We start from the raw sequence: 23,540 nt of genomic DNA, 5'->3' as shown, positions 1-23,540 counted from the left end.
CTATTAATAAGGCTAAATAAAGCGTAACGTTTTAAGGAACTCCACTTTAAAGTTGAGGAAAATCCATTTTTGAGCTTTAGGAATCCGTATAAGCATCCTGAAAAAAACATTGAGAAATTTCCCTTTCTTGAAAATTTTGTAAGGCTTGTTTGAAAGAAAATGCCACAAAATCGCGGCTTGACTCAATATCTCGGAATAAGTCAGTGGTTTAGAACCTTTGAATCCTTTTGCAATTTAAAAATTCTAAATACTATGCAGCAATGTAGATGTACGCCCTTCTGGCACAGTTGTTATCCTGATGTGTTGAGCAATAATCTAAGTTCGTTTGGTAAACGAGTGTTCTCTATTTTCCATCAGGTTTTTCGTAGACGGACCATTTGGTGGTTCCAGCCAAGATGTCTTTAAGTACAACACCAGTGTGTGTATTGCCGGCGGAGTAGGTATCACACCCTTTGCGGCAGTCTTAAATGAACTCAGGTAGGAGGATATCCAGGGCATTGATGTAGTTTGTGACATCAGATATGGGTATGGGGGGGGGGATGCGCGCCCATCAGGTAAGAGGAGGGCTGAAGATGCAAGAACGTCTGCAGGCGGGAGGGAGATCCACGATTGTACTTTAGGGGAGGAGTTAAGGACTGGTGGTTAGATTGAATTTGTGCTACATTTCGCACTTTTAACAATAGTTTATTTTTTTATTATGTTCGGTTATATAGGCTAGTCAACCTGGTTCAGTAGTAAGGGAGGTTATGAAAACCACTTATCGAGTGTTTTATTGATAGGACATATGCCCCATCTACCCCCATGTTTGGAGGAGAGTCTGTGACCTAATGCTGAAGTCATCAATATGTGTGTGTGTGTCTAGAATGATCCTTTTTCTCATTTCTTACATACATTTTATGTTTAATTTATTGACTTATTTTTGGTTTAGGATGAGGGCATCTCTGGGTAACCTTAAATTGAGGTCGCTATATTTGATATGGATCTGTCGTCAAGTAGATTGCTTCCAGTGGTTCGCAGAGATGATTACCGATTTATATTGGAAGGTAAATATGGTCGAAGACAGACAGGAACATTTTTGGGGAGGGAGGGGGGAGGAGGAGGGGTAGCCGGAGAGAAGGGACTCTCCTCTGGTTTGAAACAGTGATTGCGTTCACCTATTCATGAATTAATTTGCGAGAATTTTACATTTGTTTAGTATCTCTCCCATTGTTTTTTAATTCAACTTTGAGGCCAAGGACTGCTCATTGCTGGGAGTCACTTCTTAACCATATATCCAACAATTCCTTAACAATTACTTCTATACTAGAGTTCAAACACAAGAACAGGAGCACCAGCCTGGACTGAATTCTAGTCTGGTTTATACCATAAGTATATATAATAACAATAAATCAAATGAATAATACTGAATGATAATGAAAACACGTGTCTGTCCGTCTTGATTTGCAGTTATGGAGAGAAAACTGTCCCGATGTTTTGAACGTCCGACTGTTTTTAACAGGAAACTCAACTCCAAACTTGTCAACTTTACCAAAGTTTTTATTGAAGAGAGTCTCATTGGGCAGGCCCGAAATGAAGACAATCTTTCAAGAAATTGCGAAATGTCAAACCAAGTGAGTATTCAATATTTAACGGATTTAATATCACTACAGCTAAAATCAGACTATGCATTACAAGGTGGTTGTTATAGGATCAAAACTTCAGGAACTGCAACAGTTGTATATTTAGTTTTTTACCTACACAGGCTTTTAGCAGTAGATATACAGTCTCTCTTATTTACTATTTTGATTTGCCTCCCCCCCCCCACACCCCTTCAACACCCATCACAGACGCCCATGACTCCATATGTTTTTAGGTCCAGTTTTTACCGAACCTATTCAATATATCCTCTTTACAAATGCTATTATTTACAATGCTATTATTTATAATACTATTACCTCAATGCTATTAATTCATCTCTATGCCCGCTCCGACCCCAAACACCTGTAAACTGGTACAAAACATCATATTTTCTTTATTTTTTTTTTCCACCATAGGTGTAATAATATAGGTGTGTTCGTCTGTGGGAGCAGCAAGCTATCAACCAGGGTCTATCAGCTATGCAGATCTTGTAGTACCAAAGATACAAAGTTTTTCTTTAATGAGGATAATTTTGCCTGAGTTGTGTGTTTTTTTAATCCTTGAGGTGGAAATTCGCACTTTTATGCTGCATTATAAAATATTGTACAATTAAAATACTATTTATTCCTAGAAAAGTGTGCTTATCTTTTCTATGCAAACTATTTTTCTCTTTTATATTTATGGCAGTAGTTTTGAAAAAGACAGCTACACTGGTGTTTTAACAATTCTAGTTCTTCATTTTCTAAGTTATATTTTAGGTATTTAGATGATAACATGTTGCTTTTCCTAGTCATCATATTTATCTCAATTCAAATCATTTCTTTGTGGTCATAACTGTTTTATGAAAGATGTTTTTCCTTTTTTCAAAAGTTTTTTTTCACAAAATTTGATGGCGGAAAAGTTGAATTTCTTATTGAAACAAATTGACCATCCAGGTGTTTCGATGCAACTCATCTAAAGTAATTTCCCGGGGACCTACACATGGACATGAGCCGTTATTTTTGGCCTTAAAGGGGCAAGGAAAGTGAGGGGTGGGTGATGACCAGAGGGTTGGGCACAGAGGCAGATCCAGTATTTTAAAGAGGGGCACAGCAATAGGTTCATTGAAGCAGATGGATGATGTATTCTGAAGAATATTTAGCCTAGATGCAACGTTGTGCTAATTATAAATTTTTGTGCGATATTGTGTTGAAAAGTGAGGTGGGGGAGTGGGGGAGAGAGAGGGAGGGTGTATAACCATGTGTCCACATACTTAAACCAATGTGACATTGTGCCTTAATTCAATGTTATCTCTTACATTAACCTGTTTTACACCAATAGCAGTTGTGGCAAAACTCGGCTGCCTCTGTGAATTTGAATGTCGTCGGGCTGCTTCTCAAAATAATTTTAGCAAAAGCTGATAAGATCAATTTTGTGCTTGCTTTTGCTCTAGAAACTTGGTTGAACAATTTATCCAACTTCTTTCTCTAGAGTAGAAGTAAAAACAAATATCCATACAAAACAGAAATGTTTTTTTTCTTATTAACTCATTTTGTAAAGATATAGAGATAGAATGGACTCAGGTAATTAATTAATTAATTAATATTTAATTGTAAATCATGAGTGACTGTAAATCATGGATAAACAGGCTTTTATTTTTTCTATCCATAATATTAATGGACAGTAAATTTGAACAATTTTAAAAATGACAGACACGATGTAACGTTTACTGCAAACAGTATTTTAATATTATTATTATTATTATTTCTTTCTCATCTCCATAAATATAATGTCTGAAATGAAACACCTCTTTCAGTATCATTGTTTCAGTTGAAAGCAAAGCAACAATATTGCTTCTGATGTGCCCAATTTTTTAATTTTTTTTTTATAACAATTGGAAGCACATGAAAAGGTAGGTTTGATGTTATACAAATTAAAAGAACTGCTGAAGTTTTGTTTTACAGGATCCAGAAGTAAACATCCAAAGCTTGATATAGTTTTATATTTCTGGCTAAACTTTATAGTGGTTGTCTGAAATATTGGCCCCAATGTTAAAGTCGACAACAACGGGTTTGAAATTAACCTTCTTCAAAAGTTGTATATGGATGTATTAAATTCAGTCTTGGACCTGGCTGGAACTTACATATTAAAATTTGGTCAGAAAACAACCAATGATCATTAAATAATTAAAACATGATGCCACTTTATACCGTATTTGTTGTGTACTACAAAAACAAAAAAAGAGTTCAAAATGTTAAATAAAATGGTTAAATAAAGGCTGCTTTTTAATTTTATGGAAAGATGTTATTAGAGATAATTCCAGGCAATGTTGTTTTTGTAGATCCAGACTAAACAGAAGCTGGATACTCTTTCATTATCTGGCCTGATTTTCCAGCTGGACCAGATATTTGGTACATAAAAATTATTCGCTCTGAATAAATAATCAAAAGCCTCTTTTTGGCAGCAACATTACATAAAAGTGATGATGGCTGGAAGTTGTTTTCCACAACTTTAAGTGGTGTGATATATTATGACACAAATGAATTAAAAGCCATTTAGCCCTGGAGCATAATGAACACAGTTTGACTATGAAACTTATCCCTAAACCAAAAATGAATCACTTCACACGAGGGATTGGAAAAGCCTGATAATATTGCTAAGCAGGAGAAAATGCTCTTTCCGTTATTTTTCCAATACATTATATCTATTTCAGCTTTATTTATTAGGTACCTTAATTTTATATATAGATACAGGAATCTGATTTTAAACCATAGACAATTTCTAAAGGAAACAATATTGATAAATGTCCTTTGTGGGCCAGGACAGCACTGAGCCCAAAAAAAGGACCTTTTTCAAAATTTGACAGTGTGTAGAAAAACTTGGTCTTTCTACTTTCTGAAAGTTATATTCTGTCAGTATATAAAACCAAGGTACCTCATATATTTCAACTTTCTCCCCTTTTCTAATTGGCTGCTCCTTTGAAGTGCTTCTGGAGCGGTTGCCAACACTCGTAATATTTCTCGTCCACTTTCTGGCAAATCGAATCTGCCCACTTGGTGACTGCTAGTCCGATCGACGATTCAAACATGAAGGCCTGGAATGGATAAGAATTAAAACAAGGGAATGCATTATATGAATTTCAAGAGAAAGATGGTAACAATGTTAATATTATAATCACACATGATGCTATGGCAATGACCTAGTGTAGTATTGACACTTTCACGACATAGATGATCCATTATCTGCTTAGAAATAAAAACATTTATTACAGAGGTGACTGACCATGACAATGAACTAATGTATTTGTGTGTATTTTAGATCCTCCTGCAAGCAGGAACTCGCGAAGAAGCCTCATTGGCTTATCAAAGCCGCAAGCCGACCGAAGTCAGTCTCTTAGATTCATATTTAACGTCCATGATTATGAATTGTTAATTGTCAACAACTCTGTAACTGGACAACATACATTAATCTGGGAGTAACTCAAACTGGGGAGCTTATGATTGAAAGGCACCGACGTTAACCACTGAGCAACCACTAACCACTAATGCAACACAGATGGTCAACTGTCAACAGTCAACTAGATGATGTTGTTTCTATGGGTTGGCATTGTGCCAAAAAGTCAGAAGCTGAGGGGGCTGCAGCCTCCCTGCAGCCAGGTTCTCTTTTCTGTGATATTTGTTTGAAGATGGATTTTGCAACTGCTGCAGCTTTTCTCTTTGACAGGTTATTTGGAGATATGACTGACTCACTCTTATTAACATAATAAACAATAGATGTGACCTATTGTTATGTCGGATGACAACAAAGAAGAACATGGCATGAGTTTTAAGAGAATTATCCTCACCATTGTGCCACCTGCAATCTTTTCAGCCTTCAGCTTGGCATTGCTGGCTTTTTCGAAGCAGTCAGCGTCCGGTCCATGTGGGGTCATCATGCTGTGCAGAGTAGCACCTCCAGGCTGGAAGCCTTCCTCCTATGATAAAATATCGACAAATTAAAAAATTCAAGTCAAATTCACCTTTGGAAAAGAAACAAAATTATCAATGAAATCAAAAACATTGTGTGTTAAATAATCTGTTGCCATATATATGACAGCATAAGCTGGTCAGGATTCCTTTTTATAAGAAATAATAACAGTATTAAATTCAGCTTCTTGATATCCACCTAAACTTTTTTACAACCTTAAAATTAAAAGAAAGGGTGGGCGGGGAGGGAAATCACCATAATGAAAGGAAAGAAAAATAGAAAGATCTGATATTGTCCCTTGTTTCCCTATCGAAATGCTCTTTTCCAAACACAGTGAAGTAAGTTTATGGGTTATTCGAACCCCAACTGTAAAAATTCCCTCACGGTTGTACTTGACGTTTTTGCAGTTTGCTGCCAACTCTTTCAACAACAAGTTAGTAATCATATCATTTTAAATAGTTGAAAAATGAAAAGAAAATATAAACTCATATTCACCTTGGCTTCATATCGTCCTTTGATAAGACCCATGAACTCACTCATACAGTTACCTGCAAGAAACAGACAAAATACAATATATTATGCATAGTGACTTTTATTATAACAATACTAAGTTATACTAATACAGTAATGCCTCACTGCTGTGTCCTGAACATGTCACCCTCCTATCCTAACAGTATTGCCTGACAATAAACAGTTTCCTAAGAGTTTCCTAACATAACAAAGTCTTCAATTTAGAACAGTTCTTATCTGTTCCAAATGCACATGCATAATGTGAAACAGTATGTGACTCTAATGACAAGGCACATGCCCCCCTCCCCCTCCATTTTTTCGACTTTCATCCAAATTGCAAACATTTTGTAGCGCACCTGAAGAAATTTCTACGTACTCGCAACCTTTAAACTTGTCCTTCACAAATTTAGTTTCCATCTATGTCATCTTACCGAAACAAACATTTCTCATTAGAGAGAGTAGACCCTTGCCAGGGTGGCACGTAGCCATGGGGGGATTCTGGGGCAATGCCATCCCCAAATTTTGATTATGACCCCAATTTTGCTCCAAATTTATGGTTTCAGTAATGGACCTCCCTATGGTGGATCCAATGAAAATGCCCCCCTCAAACGAAAATTCTGCGGTTCGTACCATTTTGCCCCTCGAAAATTGACAGGCTGGCTACAGACCCAACCATTCCCCTCCCCAGGTTGACCATCAGCCAATATATGTGCCCCAAAAGATATTTCTGTTTACCAGCATTTGACTACAGCAAAACTCTTTTAGACAGATCGTTCGGTTATTCCCATTTACTTTCAACCTGTTTTTTAACCATATGTTTGCTAAGGTTTCAATATCTCATCCCTGGATTTATAACTCTCCCCTATTCTGCAACAAAATGTTTGTTCAAAATGATAAAAATATCAGGCAATGCTTGATGTAGATAACACAAGTTATTTGCACATGATAATGTATTATCTTTAATCTCCCGATAAAAAAAAGAAAGAGAGATAATTGTTTGTTTCCATCGATGAAAATAATGATAAGAGTGTTTTCAGATGATTAACAGTTCAAGTACCAGGTTCACATTTAGTTTGCAGATTGTACACTGTCGTATTCCATTAACATAATGCAATGTTACAAACGAACAGCATAACTTAAAATGGTCTTTAAGAAATATTACGTGTTTAGCTTGTTGGCAAAAGCAAGTGACATCACACATTTAAATACCATTAGTAACTTTACATGAAAAGATCTTTCTCTAAAAAAAACACAGGTTGGAAGAAAAAAATCTTTAGGGCTCAAATGAATTTGATGAAAAGAAATCTGAACACTTTCACAACTTTGGCCTAACTTTGGTGAACAAAGTTCCTAAAGGAAAATTTAAAACAGGAAATGAAACAAATAAGAAATTAACATTTCCTTATACACAAACCTAAATCCACCCAAGACACAAATCCATTGTAATGCCATGGCAGTATTCCTGAATGTATCAAGATACTTTTGTGCCCGGTGGACGTTAGAACCTGGAAACCTTGTAAATCTACTGAAGACACTCTACATGCTGTACTGATTGCTTTGGCCAAATAATGACAGAAATTCGAGACAGAATAAAAGGTAAGGAATCCTTTTCTTTTACTTACGGTGGTAATAAGGTGGTCTGAAAGTATGTTCTTGGACAGACCATCGAGGAGGGAAGATTACAAAATCAGCGATAGCAACTCCGGGTCTCGTTGACTGACAGGTCAGGACGGTGAATATGGAGGGATCCTGTGAGGAGAAGAGGCAAGAAATATAAGTCAAGTGATTTTTTTTTCAGGTTTTATTAGACAAACAAAACACAAACACATTTCTCCATTGCATGATGTTCAAGTTGGAAGTTGGAGTTATCTTTAAGCTTCAAATTAGTAACAGAAATTTAATCAACAAATTTTTTTTCTTCTTAGAATGAGATGTGTACTAAGTATGGTAGTGCAAAATCAGACAACTGTAAAACAGTTCTGAGGCTCCACCTACAAACACATGTGCTTGGCCGACCCCTCCACATATATATGTTCCCCTCCCACCCACCCCCCCATTCCCCTGCCCTCCTAAAGAAACATACTAGCCGATAGACTACACACACATTCTAATTGTGTTCTCTCTGTGTGTGCAACAAGAGTTAGAAATTGGTTTATAACACTGCGGTTCGCAAACCTTCAGGCCCACGACCGAGGATCTTCCACAAGGACAGAACCATGACCACCCACCAGACCCCAGCCAATCAGAATCAATGCTCAGAATGAAAGAGATGCTACAAAACCTAAAAATAACAAATCACTGTTGAAAGCTCGGAAAACTGTAGATAAATTCCGATGTCTGGAGAAAAGTCCTGCGACCCACGATTGGGTTATGCCCCAAAGTTTTGCGACCCACGATTGGGTTGTGCCCAAAGTTTTGCGACCCACTATTGGGTTGTGCCCCAAAGTTTTGCAACACACTATTGAGTTGTGCCAAAAATGTTTTGCAACCCACTATAGGGTTGTGCCCCAAAGTTTTGCGACCCACAATTGGGTTGTGCCCCAAAGTTTTGCGACCCACTATTTGGTTGTGCCCCAAAGCTTTGCGACCCACTATTGGGTTGTGCCCCAAAGTTTTGTGACCTTCTATTGGGTTGTACCCCAAAGCTTTGCAGACAGTCAGGTTAGTACAAATGACAGGTCTCTGCATACTTACTGCATGATCAAACGCAACGCAGTTGATCACCATAAACTTGGCCAAGTCGTACTTGTAGGGGTTGTAATTCCCGTGCCAAGCTACCACGTCAAACGGAGAATGTTCCTGGGCTGCTGAGAAGAGTTTTCCTTGAAATTTGGACACGACCGTGTAAGGTACCTGGACGTCCTCGTAGCACGCGACTGGACTCAAAAAGTCTCTCGGGTTGGCGAGTCCGTTAGCGCCTGGTCAAAGGTCAAACAGAAATACTGTTATGTTGAAAATTAACCTTTCGGGATTAACTCTACTTGATGAAAGAGATATCATTTTTAATGTTGTAAATAAACTGTACTACAAAATATCAACAAAACCAGGATTTATTAATTTTTAGTTTATTCTAGGAATTTGAGAGCATCAGTGAATCTCTGTTAAAATGAAAACAAAAAAAGTTTCTATTCCATCATAGGGTTTATAAAGACATTTCACGTTTATTTCTAATAATCACCTATAAAAGACACACCCCCTTGGATGAGAGAAAGATTCACAGATTTCTTTAAGTGCTTTCTAAACTACTTACAGTAGATGAGAATATATGCCAAGAAATAGGAATAATTTCAATACCAACATAAAGCATATTTATTCCTATAATTTCACAGGGACCCCAACATGACACATGGCTATACTATATCAAAACAAACTAATTAAACTATCCATTCAAAATAAAATGTTCAATATGAAATTTTGAGTCCATTTTATCCACTTTATGGAAGTCAACCAGTTATAGGAACTCCAGCAATCTAGAGTTTTCAAAACCTGGAAAGCTTAAGGTCAAGTGTAGAGTGATCAGTGAGGGGAGGGGTTGGGGGGGGCGTGGTGGGGTAATAATCGTACCAATTGGACCCAAATCAGGGAGTACAAAGTGTCCATCCCAGACTTCTAAGATGTAGCCTCTCGATGGTTCCGTAATGGCAACACTGAATCGCATCCCTTGCTGATGGGAGAAACAAAAAAAGTCATGAAAATTATCACAAAAACCCCCAAAACATACCTGTGATAGTTCTGTTCACATCTAAGCTAAACTGAATGGAACTGGTGTTAACACAAAATTATGATTCCCTAGTGATAGCATAAATGACACAATTCATTTCTTCTTTTAAAAGCAGAATATAACACAATTAGAAGGACTATTTCTTTTAAGAACATGGTTTGGGACTTCTTTTTTTTATACTTTTACAATAAAAAAAAAGGAATTGCTTAAAATAACTGCACAGTGAAGACATTTTACCAAGTGACACTCTAAAGTAAATTACTTTGGTCCATTATTTTTTGGTCGATATTGCTACCATCCTGAAATAACACTTGTGTGCAGATCCGGAGTGGCCAGAAATGAGGTCATTAAGTGGACAGAAGTGGTCTACAATACTCTAATCCATGCTGGTACAAACTTTCACTACAAATCAATAGAACATCAGCTAAGACAATTATCACTTACTCTATGCTTTGAGTTAATGAGGGTTGTATTTTTGTATTGAGTCAAAAATTGTAAGTAGGCTGAGGGTGTGTATGTGTGTAATAGCACCTCCTTCGAGTAAAATACCTTTGTCACGACAGAGGCTGCATGTATCGAGACGGTCAAGGGTGTTAAATCAATATATCAACAATATTATTAATATTTTTGTAAATTTGAGTAGTGTCAATGTTGTATCTGGCATCTGTAAATTGAGGCTTCAGTATGAAAAATAGATTCGACCGATGAACACCTTAATAACCTTGTTTTGTTAATTTCCCCCAAAAAAATGTGTCTTTCTTCTTTTGAATAGAACTAAGTTCACTTGGAATCCCAAGTTTACGTGCAAGAGATTGAATATAGATAATGAAACCTAGTAAAGGTCAAAGTTCAGGAAGATAAGGCACAGGATAAATATTTGTCAAAGTTGTACATTATCAAATTTAACATCGTAAACAAATGCCATGATAACGAATCTGAAAAACAAAACAGATAGCAGAGATAAGGTAAAAAGCCCAAAGTTGTCACGTAGCAGTTTGTCTGGAAAACCCATAGGAACCTTGTGTATATGTGTAAATATTGTACTGCTGTGGAACACTGTGTTTTGAATATTAATGTGATATTTATATATATATATATATATGAATTATGGTACATGAAATGGTATCTTGCTCAGTAGTAGTCAGTAGGAAGAAAATGTGGTCGTGGAATAAGGGGAAGGGGGGGGGAAAGGATGAGATATTCTCCTCTCACAAAAATGGACCCTTTTTTCAAAAATCAGTATTTATTACAAAGTATGGTTTCTTCTTTTGTTATTTCACATCTATTATATTTGATAACACATCTGATTTAGACAAGTGAGCTATGTTAAGGTATTGTGTTGAGAATGGAAAAGTAATGTGGGGATATACAACATGATAGAAATAGGTATTTCAAAGATTTAATGTGAGCCATGACGCCAATGAATAGCAGCTCATTATGCTAAATAGGTCATCAGTATTCGACCGCAACCTTTAAGATGCTAAAAATTGAATACAAATTGTCAAAAGTACAGTATCTTCTGGAGGGGTTTGACTCTTCTAATTATGCACAAATATTGAGTAATGTTAAATTTGACAATCAAATGTCTCAGTGAGTTAAATACATTGGGGAATGGCAGTTAATGTACCTTTGAAGTGTGAATATGAGTGACCGTTATTTGAATTTCTAGCACATTAGCGGGCTATAATTTGACATCCCTCTGACCAAAGAATATTTTCAGACATAACTAAATACAATTCAATAGAGCTAAGCTATTTGATTTATTGGTTGTTAGCAAGTTAATTGGAATGTTAGGCCAATCTAAAAAAACATGCGAGGGTGGGGGGGGGGAGGGGCATGAGGGGGAGGCAAACTACTGTTTGGAAGGAAAATACTTTCGATAATTAATGGCTTATTAGAATTTAAGCTGAAGAACCTGTCATAGTTTGTAATCATATTTTGTCCAGTACTCGACATAGTATGCTTGGCAATGCTGATTTATACATATATGCAAATTTTATGTAAATTTACCTGTATGACCACTATTTCATTGGGATCCACTTTCAATTTGCCAAACTCTGTTGTGATGTACAGACTTCCCTGTTGTGGTACTGTAAGAAAAAACAAGAAAGATCACATTAAATGAATTCTTACTGCCTCTGGTTACTTTCTGATAAGCTTGTCAAATATAATACCAGCAATATCGGTGAACATCTGTGTCACTTCCAACGTATGGTTGGACAATAAAGTCGGTTGTGCAGCATCTAAATTCACTAGTTTTGAATGCAAGTTACAGTGAGTCACCCTTTCTGTTAAATGCTAACATGAAAAGAAAAACTTACCAATGAGATAATCTCCATCAGAATTGTAAAGGCATCTACAAAAGTGAAAGTAAAATTATATTTTTTAGCTAAAAACTATGAAAACTAGCAGAAGAATGTGCAAGGGTTTTAACAACAAGTGAAAATTACTTTATTCTTGAAATAACAGGTAAATTTCATTTCTTTTCTCACACAATTGATTAGCGTCATACTACTTTATACATGAGACGATGTAGAATTTTTACGAATTTGTCTTGCAAGCCTTGCTGGCTGCTTCTGAATGTTGGCCTACAGCCCTGCCCTCCATTCCATAATTTCCATTATTAACACGCACAAGCCGATGCCTTATGATTATGATACCTAGATAATCTCTTACAATTAGAGTTTCTTTTCCACAGGAATATTTAAATGCTTTTGCAAAGAATGAGGAAAATTATACTTTTGTTCGTCAACAGGTCCATACAGACAGGGCTGTTGTTTATAAAACAGAAAATGAGATTCAAAGAAATCATGTCACTGACCTGAGGTCACTGATTAGAATCCCAAATATTACCTATAATTTCTTGGCTTTCAAAAATTCATTTAAAATTTCATAGTTCCTGATTAGCTCTTTTCATTGTTTCAAAAAGAAAAGTTGAAGCAATATCAGACAACATATTGTAGTGTCTATTGTGGGAAATGGAATGGCACAGCACAAAGCAATTTTCCCTACAGTCCCCCCCCCCCCACCCACAGCATCCCTCTTTTGACACAGTGCCTTACTAAGTAAATACTTGTTATTATTCATATTATTACTAAGTTATTATTCATATACTGTATTATAAATTATATATTCATATATTCAAATATTATATATTCATATATATATTCATATAATTATATATATTCATATACTGTATATATACTAAGTTAGTATTCAAATACTGTATCTACCCAAGACCTACCTATTATTCATAGATGAATTGCAGGCATAAATATGAATGGAGATGCCATTACGTGAGCGAGGATCGCCTCCTCCACAAACTGTTGCCATGCCCTGGTGGTGTCAATGCCAAAAAAAAAATCCACGATTTAGTTTCCCCATCTTTTTGACATTTGGAAATAAATAGGACAAGCTCAAATACTGCAGTAACTTTAAGAAAACTTAAAAAACTCAGCCTATGACTGCTGACGTGGATTGAAGCAGAGTTTCTTTACGTGCAGCAGTAATGATATACATTATGAGGAGACTACGAAACTACACATTGCAATTTTCCCCTTCAATGTTAGTTAGGACGAGTATCAACTGAAGTTAACAACAAGGAAATACCATTATGTTCTTTGCAGACATTTGAATATATTGTTAAATATTGGGACCACTATAGAAAATGAAAGAAAATAAAAATCTCTGATGTTCCACAAGGTTTGGAGATAAATTGCCAGTTAACTTTGTAGCAATAATCAAATCTAGTACTAACATATATATTCTAAAATGGAATAGAAAAGTGGTAAGTGTTGGATTTGTCAGATATTAGTTAGATAATATAAGAGCAGTTTTAGTTTAGTTAAATAACAAATTTTGTCTTTGTCTTCAATGATCTACTGAAAATAAGTAATGTCTGCCTTCTTGAAACACCTTAACAAATGTCATACCAGAGACAATGGTCGCCTATAGAATTAGAGGAAACACCGGCCCACAGAGAATGGTGGCCTATAGTAGTAGAGGAAACATGGGCCCACAGAGAATGGTGGTTTATAGTATCAGAGGTAACATGGGACCACATGCAATGGTGGCCAATAGTAGTAGAGGAAAGATAAGCCCACAGAGAAGGGTGGCCTTCATCAAAAGAGGAAACATGGGCCCACAGACAATGATGGCCTATAGTATTAGAGAAATGTGGGCCCACAGAGAATGGTGGCCTATAGTATTAGAGGAAACATGGGCCCACAGACACTGGTGGCCTAAAGTATTAGAGGAAACATGGGCCCACAAAACTGCTGGTTCAGGATACTTAAAACTGATCTGATAAGTCACTTTGAATTATACAAAAATTGTACTTCTGATTTTGATTTTGAAATATGTGGAAAAAAGGACAAGAAGAAGTTTTGGACTCACATCAAGAAAGTCAACTTTACTGTCACTTTTTGGGATGTCAAATGGATTCCATCGGAGCTGAAACGATAAGAACAGAATTTAAGAGTGCATTTCAAAATTCGGTCTTTGCATGGTAACAAATGAGAACCCAGTAGAAGTGTGTATATTGAAACTGACCAATACTTCACTACAGCCAAAAGGAAAAATCTCAACTTAGGCTTGATTGCCTACCAGTATTCAAGCATTGCTGCTGGAACTGGACTGGTCATTATTATGAAAAGCAGGAGAGTATTTGTTTTAGGGGGGGGGGGAGATGGGGGAGGGGAAAGGGAAAGGGAATGGAAGCAGGACACTTTGCCCAACAACCATTTCGCCCAACTGCCATTTCGCCCAACCTTACCATTTCGCCCAACCAGCCTGGTCATTTCGCCCAACCAGCCTGGTCATTTCGCCCAACCAGCCTGGTCATTTCGCCCAACCAGCCTGGTCATTTCGCCCAACCAGTCTGGTCATTTCGCCCAACCTTGATTAAATATGATATTTCAAAAGGAAACGTTCGGGAATTGTTAACGTTACAGGATACGAACCGAATATTAAGGAAACTTGAGGATTGATCAGTGTGTTAGGGGTTAGGTATGATAGTAAACGTTCGAATATTAAGGAAACTTGAAGTCCTTTACTTTGTATAACTTTAGTAAGGAAACGTTCGGGAATTTTAACGTTACAGGATACGAACCGAATATTAAGGAATCTTGAGGATGGATCAGTGTTTTAGGGGTTAGGTTTGATATAGTAAACGTTCGGGAATTGTTAACGGAACGGGATACGAACCGAGTATTAAGGAAACTTGAAGTCGTGGTTAAATTGATTACATATGTGATTACATATGTGGTTACATTGATAAAGTGGTTACATTGATTAAATATAGTAATTTAATATTACGAACGGGTTTTATATATATTTTTTTTTCAATTTAATAAGGAAACGTTCGGGAATTGTTAGTCAGTAGGATGGATCAGTGTTTTAGGGGTTAGGTTTGATAGGTTTTTATGAAGACCGATTCCCCTGTGTTTGTATAATAATATAACTTCCATTGTATGCGTAAACGCCTAAAGTAGTGTAATCCTCCCATTATACCCGAAATAACTCTCCGACTCCGATCGATATCGAGCGGACCTCACTTTTTTATTTACCTATTACGAAGTAACCTAACCCAAAATAAATCAAATTGAACTAGTGGAATAGAAAAAGTAATATTATTCTGACTGAATATTAGTAAAAATAAGGTTGGGCGAAATGACCAACACGGTTGGGCGAAATGACCATGCTGGTTGGGCGAAATGACTATGATGGTTGGGCGAAATGACCATGCTGGTTGGGCGAAATGACCAGGCTGGTTGGGCGAAATGACCAGGCTGGTTGGGCGAAATGGCAGTTGGGCGAAATGGTTGTTGGGCGAAGTGACTAGAAAGCAAGGGAATATGCTTTAAATTTTTTAAGGCATCTTTAGAACAAGGCTTTCATCTGTCTTCAATACCTCTTAAATTTGGACATACATTTTTGCCATCTCTTCTCCATCATTTAGTGTAAAATAATGCAAAGTTCAAAATTGTTTCAGAAGAGGATTGTGGGTTGTAGAAATTGAAAATGAGAAACTTACTTTTGCTATCAGGAAGAGGAAGGAAGGAAATCAGTAATCTTATAGAGGCAGTGAAGGGATGTGGGTAACAATGGGGAGGGACGGGGGGAGGGAGGGGGACGGGGGGAAGAGACTTGTAACACAACTACTGTATGCTTGCAAAAATAATGTTCATTGGTGCAGAATGAACCCAATGGTAATGCCAGTATTTTTGTTGGGTATAGGATATGTGAGAGAAACCTGATAAGAAACATGAATATTTTGTGAGGAAACATTCCCTTCCTCTTTCAGACTCTTTGCCAAGGTCTCAAAACTTGAGAGAGGGCCCTATAAAGTCTTCCATAGGGCTTGTTTCATGGCTTGTACAAATCAGCTGTACCACACATACTTGCGACAATTTCAACAAAGTTATTCAAACAGAGAAACAATTTAAAGGATAAGTAACGCCAACTTAAACATCATCATATCAAACGATATCATCTCTTATTTTTTTGTACTAAATCCATGTAGCATCTCATCAGGGTTTTCATTCTTCAGGCTGTAAATAGAATAAATAATTCCTAACTAGAACCTATCATTCAGTATCTTCTTTACACACAAACCAAAAGATTGGCTCTGAACATTAAAAGTCACCTTTGACCTTTCTCATGCTAGTATTCATACAGTAGTTTGTGCGGTAGAAGAAGCAGATATATTTCATCGGTTCAGTGATTTACGATACAGCGGCACAGGAGATAGGGTAACAACTAACTACGTGATTCATTCAAAGGAGCTTTCACCATTTTGGTTGGCAATTTCCAGCAAGTTTATCAAAACCTACCATAATATATGACTTAAAAATCGAGACTGAGCAACTGATAAAATATTGGATACTCTGCTAGATTTCTTCAATATAAAATGAACTTGGAAAATAGTGAATGACTTGGAAAAGAGCAAAGATATTTATGGTTAGAATGGGATTCGAACCAGCGACCTCTGGGTTAGAAGCGATCAGAGTTTTACCGATTGAGCTAACCAGTGCTTAGTTGGTGGCGGTCCCTATACAGCCATTTTTTTCCATATGGGTGTCAGTCGTCAAAAGCCACAGTCATTTTACCATTATTCAATTACTTATAAACAGCATATCTTCAATTTTATACTTGATTTCCACACTATTTGTTACCCTGATGGCTTTCTATACTACTATGAATAAAAAATATAAAAAATTAAAAATTAAATTTCAGAACTTTTGGACTTTTACTAGTCAGGTTAACAAACTCCATTGCCAAGTGATTTTAGTATCAAACACACCCAAATATTAATATATTGTTTTTAAACCTCTATCAATGGAAAAGGCTGCTTTAATTCCTTTCAATACAGCAGAGTAAGATTTTATGTTTGATGTTGGCAATAATTGAAGTTAATAAATATCCTCACTCACCTCAGTAGGATTTATCAAAACAATGCACAAATGTGCTTGTTTTTAAACTAGGATATCACCTAGGATTCTTCTCTTTCTTAACAACCTGTTATTACACATTTTTCATACAGTTCTTACTGTTATATAAGGTCATGTGATCATGTCCCCATTTCAGATAAGAACAAAGTGAAAAAGTTGACAGTATTTTACTTGTCAATTATTCTCAGTCCTACAGCAATTTGTGTGTTTGAATGTCATCCATTTAACAAAGTCTGCATTATGCTTGGCAAGCTCCACAAAATATTAAGAGTCAAACATGTGTTTCAGAATAGAAAATTGTTTATGATTTTCCTGCAATGCAATGCAAAAACAAAAATACATACGGCAAATTGTTGAAGATCTTGAAACATAATTCATTAATCACATAATTACAACAAAATGATACATCACTGTCAAAAAAAAATTTTTGTGGAAAATTACAATGAATCATGAAGCTTTATGAATTTACATTTACCTGGTTTGGGTTTGGCTGCCAGCTGCTCCAATCGTCTGTCAGGTATTTATGTGGGTAAGGTTTGAATGGTTTGTGTATGACAGATGGTCGAATCCTGTAGAGCCATGATCTCTTATTGGCTACTCTCGGAGCTGTGAACGCCGTTCCCGACAGTTGTTCAGTGTAAAGTCCATAAGCACACTTCTGAGGATTGTTCTGAGTGGGCAAGAGTTCATACAATGAGTAAATATGTTAGCACAGTGAAAAATATTTTAACTGCTGTGGAAGAGGAAATTTATTTGGAAGAATATCAGTATATTTTAATTTAAATGGCAAAAGGAGACAAATGCATGCAGCAATTGTTAACGGTTAACGCCGGCGTTAATGCCGGCGTCTCCCAGTCATGAGATCCCCGGTTCGATTCCCCGCCGACAATAACGTGTGTCGTCTGGCACGGGTGTTGTTCAATAACAACTTCCCGACATGGACGTTAAATGGATGTGTGCCGAGAAATTGGCTTCGGTCAGCTTGCGAGTCTAAAAGCCTCCATGGCTTCTTTCGCGAGTTCCTGCTTGCGGGAAGATCACATATACATACAATTGTACGATTACAAAAAGTAGTTGGTTTATTACTATTTTTGCTTAGTATGATGAGGAGATATATATACATATATATCAATATTATTTACAGTGATGGAATGAGGATTTCTCCAAAGAGGTGGGCCCAGGAGACAAGCATTGGTGTACATAGATCTTAACCAAAATTATTACCGATAGAGTGGAGCATATAAGTAAAAATTGGGAGAAAAAAACAAAAAATGCATCACAGCAAGCTGGCTGAGATGTACGATGCTATGTACCTTGTTTTGAGCAATATTAAGTTTAGAGTTACTTTTAATGTCAAGAAGTAATTCAGAAGAGGGGGTCCAGATGCCCAAACCTCCCAGGATCACAACAATTACATCTTATTTGTGAATAATTAATGCAGGAAAACTGTCATAGTTATTTAAGAACTATGAGGCAAACTGTGAATCCTGATCTGCAATATATAGGAGCATTGTTTTTTACAGTGGCGTAGGAAGGTACTTTTGAGTGGGGGGGCTGAAGACTGATGGCCAGCCTGGGGGAGGGGGTGTCCCCCTCCCCTTTGGAATTTTTTTGCATTTCCAGGTGGCCTCAGATGCAATTTGGTGCAATATAGCACACTTCAACACCCACTCCATTTTGTAAAGAATTTTGCATTTTCACCTGGCCTTAGATGCAATTTGGTGCTTCAGATGAGATTTTTTTCTCATTTGGAAATGAAAAAGGGGTTTTCTGACTTGCGGAGCGGGGGGCGGAACAATACTTCCGGCCCCCCATATTTTTCATTGGGGGGCTGGCGCCCCCTCTCGCCCCCCGGTTCCTACGCCCTTGGTTTTTTATACTAACAGTTTGAATCATTAATTATTTAATCTACTTTTTAACTATTACAAATACTTTGTTTCCAAGTTTTACAAATTTCTTGGGGTTTTTGCATAACCTTGCTAAAAATACCAATCCCATCCCCTTTCCACCAGCCCACCCTCAGAGAATAATTTTGTGTTGTAAAAGTTGATTTACAATTAAATAATGACAATATACATGTTCTATGTATGGAAAGCTACTACAAATATTACCATTTGTGTACCTAAGTTGGCCATGTTTTGCATACAGCATCTTGGTATGGGATATAGTCAGGTTCATTGAATAACCAAATGACCCTACTGTTATCAAAGCACTTAATCTAGTACCTGGCCTTCTGGCAGTGTTCCAGGACATCTAGGATCCTCAGATGCAAATTCGTTGCCAAATCCACTCTGGTACTGTAAATTGAAACATTGACCAAATATGATAAATGATGAAATATGATTAAATGATAATTGCTGAGTCATGCTTCACAGCCCACAGACTTTACACATATCCTCCTTCCACCTATATGCACAAAGATTAATGGGGAAGGGGAAGATGGGTGGCATTTACAAAAAATATGCCCCTAACAATGTATTCTCTTGGCTTTAATGACTATAATACAGACGCTTTAATGAGAAGAAGTTTAATAAACCTTCTGATACTGACTGGCAATGAACAATCTAATTAGATTACTTTACATGTATGCAAGAACCTAACCTGGGCCTCAACTTATATGTGTACATAAAACTTGCTGGTATGAACGTAGGAATGCGATACACAGTGACAATAACACCCTGCTAATGTAATGTAGATTTTACAATTATGGTACTTGCACTATCACAATGATCTCAGCACAAAATTAAGGCATGAGACCAAGGTAAGGGGGAGGGGGAGAAACAGACAGTGGGGAGAGGGGGTAGGAATGGCAGTATGGAAATATAAAAAGGTCAGTTCATAAAGAATCTACTCTCTTATTGCATATGGGAAGGGGAGGGGCAATGAGGGGGGCTGGGGCATTGGGGGAGGGGGAGGTTGTCAGAGGAGATCAGTAAAGGTTGCAAATTCTCTCGATAAACAGCTTTGAATCTCAGATCATTTCTGAGAGTTATTTTGTCTAGTTTAGTCAGTCTTTTGCTTCCAGGAAGGGGTTGGATTTAAATTGACACAGACAAAGCCCAATCTAGAAGGATTAGTCTTAAGGCTACTGTTACTTGAGGAGCAAAACAAGAAAGAAAAGTAAAGACTAAAACACACAATTTGGAAGTTTTTAAATGTGTTTGATTTGGTCACATGAAGCTCTATGGTGTCAGGTCACACCTCTGCGTACACTGTTTCTGAACTTAAATATGAGTGAGTCCTAATTTCCATTATTGCTGTTTAATGTCTTGGAACTTGTTATTGTGTGATGAAATACCTTTTCATGTAGATAATGAACAAGTTTGTAAGTTCTGAATTTTGTTTTGCAGTCTTTGGATCATCCCGGCAGTGGACACAAATCTAAATTTTTCATAAGGTCCAACTGGTTCAGCCTAGCTGAGGCCCTAAATATATGCTGTATTGGCCCCAAATATGCTAGGTATTTAAATATTTTCACCTTTGGTCAAAATTCTTAAATTGTTTCTACTACAACCTTCAAGGAAATTTTCCTCACTGGGACATTCAGTCATCTTGTATGTTCTTTAAAAATGTCTGAGAACAATTTTAGAGAGTAAAGACCTCCAGGAAAATACTTCTAGCAATTATAGTGTGCTAGAATTTGGGGCCTTCACTGACTACCTTTAAAGGGTTTAGCCTACAACCTTGGGTTGACAGGCATTAGTTTCCACCTTGGTGGAAATGCAGCCAGAAAGTCACTTAATTTTACTAGTATTATTGCAAATTTTAAGTATCTTAAATATTTTGAACCTTTCTTGGTAACCCACTGTCAATGCATTTGTGAATGTCAGTCGCCTAGTCAGTTTGTCTGTTGATTAATCTTTCATATTAATAATGGCCTACCTAGGGAAAGTCAAAGTAATAAGTTAATAAAAATGGCTGTCTGCAAATCGTTGGCCAAATGACCTACGCTAGTACTAATCTTTCATCTTAATTTACTTGACACTTAAAGTAAACCAGCAAAATAAGGCTGTAATTTAGGTCCAAAGAGTTCGATACTGGCTTAGGCTAGAAAGGCCTGTTAGATACCAATGGCTATGCCAAGGCTATGCGTAGGATCTGGTTAGGATACATAAAATTAGGCCTAGGCCTAGGCCTAAACTTAGTTCAGAATGTCAGATACGTATTTTTGCATTACTACAGAGACTTACCTTCAACTCAGATGCCATATCTGTTATTAGTATTGAGACAAAATTCCTTGACTTAAAATAGAGTCCTACGGGTGACTGTGACAGATTCCTAATCACGCGACTTCAACGTCGTATTTATGATGCTCGTCTGTGTGTGGTACCGGTAGCACAGCGAAGACTAGCCTTGGCATATGTACATGCCTGTGTTTGCTTTTAGTACTAATAGTATAACTGCTACGTGCGAATTTAAACTGTATGTGTAATAGTGCACACAGGTGTTAGCTATGTACATCCAGGTCTGCAGTTTGAGGGGAGGCAAAATTATTAAACGACTATTCCAAGTTTATGTTAATTTTATTTTATTAAATATTTCAATTTCATTATGAAATATATGAGTCAGGCATCGATTCGTGACCATTTCTCGATGGATATTTTATTACTGAACGTTCCCTTTAAAGTCAGATAGCTGCCGTATACTGCCACATGGAAAGGCAGTTGTAAACACTGGGCAGTTGCATTTGATTGGATAATAAGGGAAGGTGTGTCAAGGGTACGTTATTGGTACAGAAAAAACGACAATGTCAACTCTAGTTTCATCAGCATATATATTGCTTCCAAATTTTCAAAAATGTTTCCCTGGATATTTTGATCTCCAAATCTCTCCCAGCCATTGAGCATCGTTAGCATAGACAATTAGAAATCTCAATGTGGAAATAACTATTCTTAAAAAGGGGCAGTAAATCGCGTGTTGAAATTTGAGAATGGATGACTTCTAGCACATATTTGGGGGCAATACATATACGCAATTTTTTAGTGTGTACAACATTTTGTCATTCGTTACGTGTAACGCAATTGTCATTCGTTTTAGTAACACCCAATATATACTGATGGTTGGGTAATTAGAGACAATACGAACAAAAAAAAATCCGTCCAATAACGTAAAAATTTCGACATATTTTGCGACACATTTGGTGTTAGATTCATCTTTGAAGAACACATCCTGCCGAATAAAATAAATCGTCAAATAATAATTGATTGTATGCCCTGTATCAATATTTCTTAACCTTTTACACTTTCACCGGTTGTGAACGTACGCGTTGAGTATAAGGCTTGCTTCACTGGAGTCTTGCCTGCCCTGCATACCAAGGGTTGAACTACATGCCAAGTGTACGTAAAGGCATTGAAGACTCGCCCTAAACCGCGTGCCGCCATCCGAAAAAAAAGTTAACTTTCCGTTGCTTGCAAGTGAAGTTTTTTTCTTGTCGCTACAAAATGCAGACAGTAATGAAATGTGATCCCTTATTATCTTTTATCTGGACGGGGACCTGAGATCAGGGGGTTCCATAGCAACTCCCTGCCGAGATGTCCATCGCTGCTATGTACAATGTGTTGTGTGTATTGACCGCAGCTGCATGTATTGACTGTACACTAGTGTCTAATTACCGAAGCCCCCCCAATGAAAAAGTTGAGGGGGCAAATGCATGATAAGCCCCCCCAATATTTACCAAGGCTCCGAAACGTGCATCTGTCCATTTTTCAATGCATACTTGTCGATCTGTCCGATGCACACGTATACTATATTGGTGTAATAATTTTAGTAATTGCTGGGGGACCCTGGTCCCTCGGACCGTCCCCTGGCTATAGACCACATTGTCACCCCAACCGCGTCTTCACGCCCCGTGAAAAGTGGAAGCAGTTAGTGTGAGTACCGGTAAGCGTAACACAACTTCGTCTTAGGCCAATGACTTGCCTCATTTCAGCCAGTTCTCCAACATCCCCTTACTTAGTGGCGGAGCGTCCATATATACAGTCAGGGGGCGGATCCCCCCCCCCCTCCTGACGGACTCAAATGGACTGCTGGCGCCCTTTTCAGCTTTTCACTACTTTTAACTTATTCGCGATTATTGACTATTTTATTGCGCTCTCATATACCTATTGACATTTGTCATATTCTGTTGGTGTAATTTTCCGACAAAATGGCGACGACACCTATTTATTCTCCGTTTATCTGCAACTTAGCAAGGCCCGGAAAGGGTCATTTCCTGCAATCTAGGGAGTAACTTTACTCAAAAATTTTCTGTACGCTCCGCGCCAACCTGTGGTGGCGCTCCGCTTAGATAGTGTCGA

At 37.3% G+C, this 23,540-nt stretch overlaps 3 protein-coding genes across 12 annotated transcripts in view; 1 reads left to right on the top strand and 2 right to left on the bottom strand.

Moving 5' to 3' along the window:
• The window catches only part of LOC139963050 (NADPH oxidase 4-like), a 32,023-nt gene extending 28,208 nt beyond the window's left edge, over positions 1-3,815 (top strand). For all 10 annotated transcript variants that reach the window (XM_071963523.1, XM_071963520.1, XM_071963521.1 and 7 more), the window contains 4 exons: positions 358-477; positions 929-1,043; positions 1,447-1,610; positions 2,034-3,815. In XM_071963523.1, coding sequence (XP_071819624.1) covers positions 358-477; positions 929-1,043; positions 1,447-1,610; positions 2,034-2,157 — 523 coding nt within the window. In that variant the 3' untranslated portion in view covers positions 2,158-3,815. The remainder of the gene's footprint in view (positions 1-357; positions 478-928; positions 1,044-1,446; positions 1,611-2,033) is intronic.
• Positions 1-23,540, bottom strand: part of LOC139963048 (leucine-rich repeat serine/threonine-protein kinase 1-like) — a 495,817-nt gene that overhangs the window by 396,966 nt on the left and 75,311 nt on the right. The window lies entirely within an intron of this gene.
• Positions 3,464-21,655, bottom strand: LOC139963052 (homogentisate 1,2-dioxygenase-like). Its single transcript, XM_071963529.1, has 13 exons — positions 21,435-21,655; positions 19,470-19,541; positions 17,720-17,914; positions 14,189-14,245; positions 13,038-13,129; positions 12,115-12,149; positions 11,804-11,883; positions 9,637-9,736; positions 8,767-8,990; positions 7,695-7,821; positions 6,058-6,110; positions 5,441-5,569; positions 3,464-4,690 (listed from the first exon to the last, which is right to left on the bottom strand). Exons 1-13 carry the CDS (start codon positions 21,450-21,452, stop codon positions 4,559-4,561), a joined length of 1,314 nt encoding a protein of 437 aa, XP_071819630.1. The 5' UTR covers positions 21,453-21,655; the 3' UTR covers positions 3,464-4,558.

This window comes from Apostichopus japonicus, chromosome 21 (assembly GCF_037975245.1).
Source record: "Apostichopus japonicus isolate 1M-3 chromosome 21, ASM3797524v1, whole genome shotgun sequence".
NCBI lineage: Eukaryota > Metazoa > Echinodermata > Holothuroidea > Aspidochirotida > Stichopodidae > Apostichopus > Apostichopus japonicus.
This window is presented reverse-complemented; position numbering and strand designations above follow the sequence as displayed.

Bases quoted from the DNA above. Each gene is read 5' to 3' on its own strand.
- LOC139963052 (XM_071963529.1), bottom strand. The intron at 14,246-17,719 runs GTAAATGTAAAT...TTATCGTTTCAG, and splicing joins GGCAGCCAAACCCAAACCAG to CTCCGATGGAATCCATTTGA. The intron at 6,111-7,694 runs GTAAGTAAAAGA...TGTTTCTTGCAG, and splicing joins CAGACCACCTTATTACCACC to GTAACTGTATGAGTGAGTTC.